This window comes from Alnus glutinosa, chromosome 2 (genome assembly GCF_958979055.1).
Source record: "Alnus glutinosa chromosome 2, dhAlnGlut1.1, whole genome shotgun sequence".
NCBI lineage: Eukaryota > Viridiplantae > Streptophyta > Magnoliopsida > Fagales > Betulaceae > Alnus > Alnus glutinosa.
The window spans coordinates 31,365,985-31,374,790 of record NC_084887.1 but is presented as its reverse complement, the minus strand read 5'-3'; the positions used below and the strand labels follow the sequence as shown (position 1 = coordinate 31,374,790).

General features: G+C 34.3%; 1 protein-coding gene across 2 annotated transcripts; it reads right to left on the bottom strand.

The window, feature by feature from the left end:
• Positions 1 to 528: 528 nt before the first annotated feature.
• Positions 529 to 8,515, bottom strand: LOC133859583 (transcription repressor KAN1). 2 transcript variants are annotated; one of them, XM_062295024.1, is made up of 6 exons: positions 7,116 to 8,515; positions 6,960 to 7,036; positions 6,398 to 6,443; positions 5,904 to 6,063; positions 1,395 to 1,491; positions 529 to 1,202 (listed from the first exon to the last, which is right to left on the bottom strand). In XM_062295024.1, exons 1-6 carry the CDS (start codon positions 7,852 to 7,854, stop codon positions 1,092 to 1,094), a joined length of 1,230 nt encoding a protein of 409 aa, XP_062151008.1. In that variant the 5' UTR covers positions 7,855 to 8,515; the 3' UTR covers positions 529 to 1,091. The 2 variants fall into 2 exon arrangements, with proteins under 2 accessions (XP_062151008.1, XP_062151009.1); XM_062295025.1 differs by having other exon boundaries at positions 1,395 to 1,488.
• Positions 8,516 to 8,806: the final 291 nt, after the last annotated feature.

Here is an 8,806-nt window from a genome sequence, read left to right as displayed (position 1 = left end):
TATTATTTTATCATATTATAAATATTATAATTTAAAAACAAAAATAGTTAAGTAGATTAACCATATTATCAATTGAAAAAGATATATTAAATTTTTTTGAATATAAAAATTAATTAGTAATTTTACATCTTAAAAAATGAGAAGAATAATATTTAAATATATAAAAAAAATGTGTCATTTAAATTTATCGCCTTAAACCTCAAACACTATAGAACCAGCTCTATTCCCGTCGAAACGAATTGTAAAAAGAATTTGATGGCTGCTATGGATCCTCCTAGCTAGCTAGGCTCCGATCCTAATGCTATAAAACTTCTTACAAACAATATCGTTTTAAAAAGTGACGTACATGTGTCCATTAAATATATGAAAAGCGTGAATATGTATTAATTTTTTTTTTGGTCTAATCATATTAAAAAACCTCGTGAGAATCGCTTAAAGAATAAATGGCAACACGAAAAACACAGCCTGACGTACAGCTAGTTGTCAATATTCAGTCAAAAAGAAAAAGAAAAAGAAAAGCCTGAAGCGTTTCTGTAAATTAAATCGGAAGGATTAATTCCCATTTCCCGGTTTCATTATCAATATTGACTTTACATGAATGTGATGGAATTACAAGTAATTAATCTAACAGCAACAGAAATCAGTATTACAGATTACCACATCAACATGCATGCATGCAGTGGAGCTTAATTTGTCCGCCAGCTGATCGATCTTGAAGAAAAGCTCTGCCATTGACGTTTACAAGTATGAGCTGCGTTTACGTACGGGCTTGCTTTGAAACGTGAACTGCTTAATTAGCATCGATTCTCGTTCCTCTCGATCACTTGTAATATATTTTCTCATGTTTGCACGCACATGCATGGTAGAGCTAGCTGTAGGCTGTAGCCACACACAATTACTGGTCCCAAAATAGGTTGCACGTACGCACGCATGTACGTACGTCCAATCAACAGATTGATTAACTTTGATTGTCTAAGGTTTCCTCTTCCTCACAAGCACCCTTTATATATATATATATATATATCTATGACTTCTCAATCACGAAGATAATGAACTCAAAAACAAGAAAAAGTGGGGAGACAGTGAATTAGTCATGTTCTTTTGCTATGCCAGTCTGGTCTGCCTAATGTGAACTCCAAGCTTGGGTTCTTGCACTCCAAGTTAGACCCAAAGTAGCTCTTCAGTTGAGTTGAATCACATTCCTGTAATTTTTGTGGAAATTTGATTACTGTGCATATATATATATATATATATACATATATATTGAATGGGTTTTTGGGAAAACATGTCATGATCATCACATGATGCATGCATGCATGTCTTAAGAATTATTTTGAGGAGCATAATTGATTCATATTATATGATGGGACTCCATGGAATAATTAAATCAGTACCTGCAAATTGTGTCCTCTTGATCTTTGTTGTGGCTCGAAGGATGCTGGTTTGGGCCCCTCCATTGCATTGGGGTTAGCTTGTGCCCAAGCCTCTCTACTACCGAAATTAAGTTTTGAATTGAGTTAGTTAGCCCCAAACTATTTCGATGATAGATTATTTGTCATACAGACATATATATATATTGCATGGTAAAAAGAGATAGACCAAGCAAATTTCCCCTTTATATATTGGATTTATGTATAACAATTGATCTCGGAAGATTAGTTACAGCTTTAAATAAATTTCAATGAAACAGATTCATGATCAGCTCAGCTCTAAACATGGAAAAACTATACTCGATCGATCTTCTAATTAATTAGAATCATTAACTGGATTGAGTGAGGAAACCAATGCGGAAAATATTTAAATAAAAACGAGGATCTCACATGCTTAATTAAGCTAGGTGAGCATAAGGAGTACTTAACAAAAAAAAAAAAAAAACACTCAAGAAACACAGAATTTATGTTCCCCCCCCCCATTAATTCAGTGGACAATAATATGGGTTTTTTTTTTTTAATATTTTCTTAATCACTTTGATGTATGGATTACCAATTAAACGTCTACATGATAATTATATATAGCAAGAAGCACATCTTTTTTACTTGTCTCGTCTCATGCACCTGACAGTAGTCAACTAGTCATACCTCTTCCCCTATCCTATCTAGAGTTTCAATTTGAAGCAATGGCTTTTTGTGTATATTATCTGCTATCTATCTACATATTTGACAAGAGTAGTTAATGATGGGTCAGCATATATATATATATACAACGGATTATAATTAACCAGTTTACATGGAGGAGATCTGGAGATGAGATGGTTTTGGACGTTTTCCTCTCTAAATTTATTTTTTGGCTCTTTTTCTTCTCTAAATTATTACAACTACTTAACCTATATCAAACAAAGCATATAACACACAGAGACACACATATTTAGTTCGGAAATTTATGACATACTTTCAGCTCTCTTCAACTTGATATGTCAATGCCCTCTTATTGAAGAAAATAAATCCTTACATAAATAAACTAAGGTAATTGTATCAGTTTTTAGGCTAGTAATTTTACTAATTTTCACTTTGTTTTTCGTTTGACATATATGAGTAAAAGATACAAAGGGATTTGGTGTTACAGTCAACATCCTATGACAAAAGAAGTCTTAATTTAAAATAAGAATTAATGTATAATTTTATTAGAAGTTTAAGACTAGAATAACTTAGAGATAATAAGTTATCTTTATTGATAACATCAGAATTAATATTAGATTATGATTTAAATGTTATAGATGATATATATGTTATTATTATTGATAACATTAGAAGTGGTTTATTCTAATTAGTCTTTTACTTATACTTTGCATTGTAAGTGTTTATTTAAAGGCACCATAAGTTCTTTAATAAGAAAGCAAAGATTAATATTATTTAGCTCTAGAGTTGATTTGTGAGGCATTAGGGTTCTTCGAACTACCCTTATTTTATCTGTTATGTGCTTGAGAAATTAAGTCCATAACAACTTGGTATCAAAGCCACAACACGTCACCGCCAACCAAAAATATCCCTCCAATCTTCATCAAACATCCCCAACGACTACAACCAATCCATCAATCCATATTATTCAACCACCACATAACTCATCAATTCAGAAAATCCAGCACTGCCTGCAACCCAATTAAACACCACATACAAATCCACCAAAAACCCACCATCCCCACCAAAGAACAAAATTTGCTAGACCCCATCGTACCCAACATATCAGCCGCACTACTCCAGTCGCGCCTTCGCAAATCTCCCAGTAGTGCCCACGTGGTTCATGAAAAGGAAGAAAAGGAAGAAAAAGAATTCTACCCTCTTTGATTGGTTTAGGAAACGAAAAAAAGGAAATTTTAGGGCATTGAGGACAAGGTCATTTTAAGGGGATTTATGGGTCTACATCCTATGGCAGAAGAAGCCTTGTAGTAGCAAGATTATCTTAATTTAGAATAAAAATTTATAATTTCATTAGGAGTTTAAGACTATAAAAACTTAGAGATAGTAAGTTATCTTTATTGATAACATTAAAATTAGGATTAGATTAGGATTTAAATGTACGTTATAGATAATATACATGTTATTATTATTGATAATTACTCAGATACTGTCATAGTTAATTATCTCCTCACTTTAATATCTATGTAGTATATATAGTAGCTAGCGTAACACATATTGTTGACGTATTAATCTTTTAGTTTTTGTTTGTTTTATCGAAATTAATTTGTACAATTTTTATCTAAATTAAATTTTCTTCAAAATATTTTCTCTGAAACCCCTGCTAGAGAGAGAATTCGATCATTTTCTTCTTTAATTCCATTTCTTTAAATTTCTTATCAATCCCTTTTTCTTAGCCAAATTTACATGAACTACCTAAAAAGACTCAAAATATAGATTGGAAAAATATGTAGGAAGGAAATGGCATCTCAAAAGTGCAGGCCAGTATATTTGGATATAACTTATTCTATGCATGATGTTTTTGTATTTAACTAATTAAGTAAAACTTCATCTGAGTTTGATTTGGTTAATTAAACAAAGATTCAATTTGTAGCTAATTACTCCACATGTACTTCAATTATTTCTAGGAATGTCCATATATAAAGCCATTTCATTTTCAAGCCCTAAGCTCTAGTTATGACTAATTACTGGATGCTTATGTTCTTCTTGATCTAAACAATCACATGCATATCAATATGGTTAATTATTGGGTCTTCATATTAATGGTTAATCTGATGTTGATCAGCGTAATCTACAAAGTTGAGTAAAATCCAATTAGATGCAATATATATAATCATTTCCCTTAAACATTTTTTAATAAATGTAAATATTACATAAAATTGTAAGAATCACTTTGTGATCTTAAATAAATAAGAAATATTAATTTAATACGTACGGTCAAATGACCATAAGTATTTTATTTGGTAATAATGAAAGTAGGTTGTATATATACACATATTTAAAGCACACAGTCAGATATGCCTGTTTAAAATCCTTTCCTCGGATACCAAATCAAAAGTTAACAAATAAAAAAATTCAATTAAACTGCAATTATTCTGTATATTACAACTTTTCTATCTATCTTGTTAGAATCAGATAATTAAGTTCTTTTTCTGAAGGGCCGGATATCAACTTCTCAGAAGGTTGAGGATTAACAAAACAAAACCATTCTCATGTGATCACTAGAGTCAGACTCGAAGCAAGAAAGCCACTAATTTCATGAGTTCTTAAACTAATTATGACCCTCAACTAATTTAGAATAAAAGTTGAATTAGCATAATGATCGATCATTAGCAGAAATTATTTTAAAATAAGTAAATTAAGTTTCTTTTTGTGCACATTGTTAATTAGCTAGGCTCTCAGGTCATTCCTAATAATGCATGATTAATTTGATCGGTTATTACACCGTTTAATTTATATTGAACATGCTAACACTTCGATAATATTTTTTTTTCTTTGCATATATATTGAATTGATAAACTGGATCACATATTTCTGATATAAGGATTCTTAGACAGGAAAGATGATAATGAAGCCTCATAGTACTGTTTCGTGTATCCAAAAGTATATGATTTTCACTATATTAATTCCTTATACTTTATCATCATTCCCCCAATAATGGAATCAGTGACACAATGAAGTGCAAAGAATTAAGCATCCAATTTTGAATTAATTAGCGGTTGTAGATGCATGAAAAAGGAAATTTAAACTAATTAATTAATTAAACCTCCCAAGGACAGGCTAGCTAAACTTCATCCTATGATCACTCTTAATTAATCTAGCAGCCATTATATTTCCTGGCCGACAGGTTCCACTAACTAGTTGGCCGGCCTCCTAGGTTTTATACTCAAACAAAATTAAACAAATTAAAGGCGAAAAGAGGAAAGAAATCTAATGAAAAAAGGTGAAGAACATTACAATGGAAGCTGGTACCTCGAACATATATGATTATATCTATTATTAATATATATAAATATATATACAGTACTACTTAATGTGAACCTTGAAAAGAGGAAAGCACTCAGCGTCAGTAGAGTGGTCTTTTTGGTCATATATGCAATATCCTCGTGGACAGAATAAGAACCAGATCGATTTTAATAGACCAACAGTCATAATTATTAAACGATCGAATAAATTAAAAAAGAAAAGAAAAGGTGTTAACCTTGATTTTGTCTGTAACTTTTAATTGATACCTATCAAAGCTACAAATTAAATCTCATGTATATCTCAGCTTAAATAAAAATCTTCCGAGACAAAAGATAAAAAAAGGGAGAGAGATAGAGAGAGAGAAACAAACAAACAGAAATAAAGCAAAAGCTGCCGCAAGAACCCTTTTATTCTTCAAAAATGGTTGACGTGGGTTTCGTTTCTAAGCTAAGCTACCATGCAAAAGCAAAAGGAATGAGAGAGAGAGAGAGAGAGAGAGAGAGAGAGAGAGAGAGGTGAAGCTACCTGGAAGAGTTACTCCACAGAGTGGAGGAAGGATAGTCCATATGATCTTGTTGCACGGGCTGATCAGACGGTCCTCGTTGATCGGTATATGGACGAATGACACGGTCAGTAGCGCGCCCCATAGGGAAGATTTCGTCCTCACCAGATCCATCCGATTGGCCTTCAAGGAAAACCAAGATCGACTTTCATGTGAATGCTTAAGTCATGCACGCATATAGAAAATGTGATCAGTAACTATATATTATATATATGTGGATGTATCATGTATGATTATTGGACGCATGCCTTCATCAATGTTATGTATGCATGCATGTGGTATATATTCACGGGCAACCCTGTCTTTAAATATTATAGGATTAGAAGACACGAATGGAAATGAGAAAGGGAGAATTTACCAAATGGGTGGAGTAAAAACAATGGGAAAAGAACAACGTAAGGGGTAAGAAAAAGATAAGGCTGCTAAAAGAAGCTGAAGGCTAAGCAATACGAATTACCTGATGATGCTGCAGGCTTGTCAGTGGTCTTAACAGTCCGATACATCTGCAAAGCCATTGGGAATCATTTGTAAAGACATTCCAACACTTGGATATATATAATCAAGTAAAGATAATTAAGCACGGCCCATAAATGAGTATATAATGTGAAACAAAATTAAAAAAGAAAAAGAAAAAAAGAAATCAGATCTCTAGCTATCCCTCTCTCTCTCACTCACTCTCTCAGCTGGTTTCATCGTTAACCACGAAGTTGATGTTCGTTAAGGTTGTAATGATGTGTGTTATTGAGAAATGATGACTACTTTTGTCTGTCGTCATTCTACTTTTTTTTTCTCTCTCTCTCTCTCTCTCTCTCTCTCTCTCTCTGAGAAAGCGGAAGCTGTCTGTCCTGTCTCAGAAGCTATATACTCATACATAGATCACTAGTCTTTAATTCACTCATTCATTCATCATTCAGTCATTCACTGCTTTCATCGGCTACTGTGCCGGTGAGAAAGATCAACACCTTAATTCCAAGATGAATGTGCTACAGAGAGAGAGAGAGAGAGATTCTGATATTTACCTGTAAATGGCTCTTGACATGAGCTAATGTGAGATCCTTGACATCCATGAGCTCAAGAACTGACTTTGGTGTAGCTCCTGACAACACGCACAAAATCTAAAACTCAATATACAAAATCCTACAAACAGATCAAAAGAAAAAGCAAGAAATATTTACTTTCGTGGCCGCCAAGAAGCTCAACAGCGTGAACGAATCGAGCATGGAGTGTGCTAGTCCAGCGCATCCTCGGTGCTCTCATACTCCGCTTTGTTGGGAGCTTAGGCAAAAATCTTGATCTCATCATCCCATGAGAAGGCGGATCAGAAGCTCCAATCCCGTACTGATTGTGGTGATGATGATGGTGCAATTGGTTAGATTTGAAAGCATCTGTTGCGAGCCCATTAAACCTTGCTGTAGACATGATTGACATGGGATCCAAGCCCGGCCCTCCGTAGTATGGAGAAGGTGAATGAGACGCAGAAGAGGAAGACAAAGAGGGATAAGAAGGAATTTGGTAGAAGCACATCTTGGGATCTTTCTCTCTTGTGTGGTCCATGGGCAAGAAGGGAAATGAACGGCTGTGATACACCGGAATCCCCTTGATCGGCCTCAAACCGTCTGATGACACATCCAGTAGCGAAACCCCATTATTGATGTGATTTAAGGTGTGATTGTTAGAGTACTGGTGATGAAGAAGATGATGATTACTTTGTTGTTGATAAGGATTTTGTGGCGGTTCTTCAGCTCTACCTCTGCAATTCCTCCCAAGAGAGAGCTCAGTATGAGCTCTGGGGTCATTACTGGTATTGCAAATATTTGAAGAAGATGAAGTGTTGGGAGGAGAAATGTTGAGGGAAAGATCAGGATGTGGGGTTGAAGAGGGTTCAATGAAAATCCCTTCCAAGGGCATCTTCATTAACCGTCTTTACCAAATAGAAGCTTTTCTTTTGCTTAATTCAACTTTATATTAAAGAAACTAAAGAAAAGTATCTATGACATGTGGGTCTGTAATTTTTCTGCTCCTTCTTGAAGATACATTTTTTTTTTCCTGCCAAAAATACACGGAAAGCTATCAACGAACAGCTTGGTATGCTTTTAAGACGAAAGGGGTAGATATATATAACTCTAAGGGATCGGAGTTGAATTAGCAAAGAAGAAATCTGCTATCTTCTAAAAGAAACAGACATGCTCAAGAGAAGGAAAGATAAAGGGATGGGGAAGAGAGAGAGAGAGAGAGAGAGAGAGAGAGAGAGAGAGAGAGAGAGAGAGATGTGTTCTTAAGCAAAGAAGGAAGACATATATAATAAAAGAAACCCAGAAAGGCAGGGAAAGTAAAAGAGGGAGAAGGGGATTTAGGTCCGGTGTTCCTCGAGAGTATATCTAGGAAAATGACAGTTGAAGAAGAAAGAAGAAGAGCACAAGCTCTGTCTCTCTCTGGTCAAAACCCACAAAATGCACCAAAAAAAATGATGATCACTTTGGATTTCCCTTCCCCGGAGGACGGGATAAAAAACGTTAGAGAGAGAAAGACACCCTCATGTGTGATTCCTTTTCCCCCACCCTCCTCGCTCTCTCTCTCTCACTGTCTCCCTCATAATATTTTTTTTCTTCTGAAAATATATTGATGGGGGGTCTCATTTCCCTAAACATATGGGCAGGCAAGAGGCAAGCCGCAAGAGAGTAGTAAACGCACATGATAGTTTTAATTTTTTTTTTTTTTTTTAACAAAATCTTGGAGAAGATATATATATATATATATATATATATATATATATATATATATAGAAAGACCCCCATTGACCTGAGTGAGAGTGAGAGACCCACAAAGGGGTTTTTGTTTGCTTTCATGCGTATACGCATCATAAACC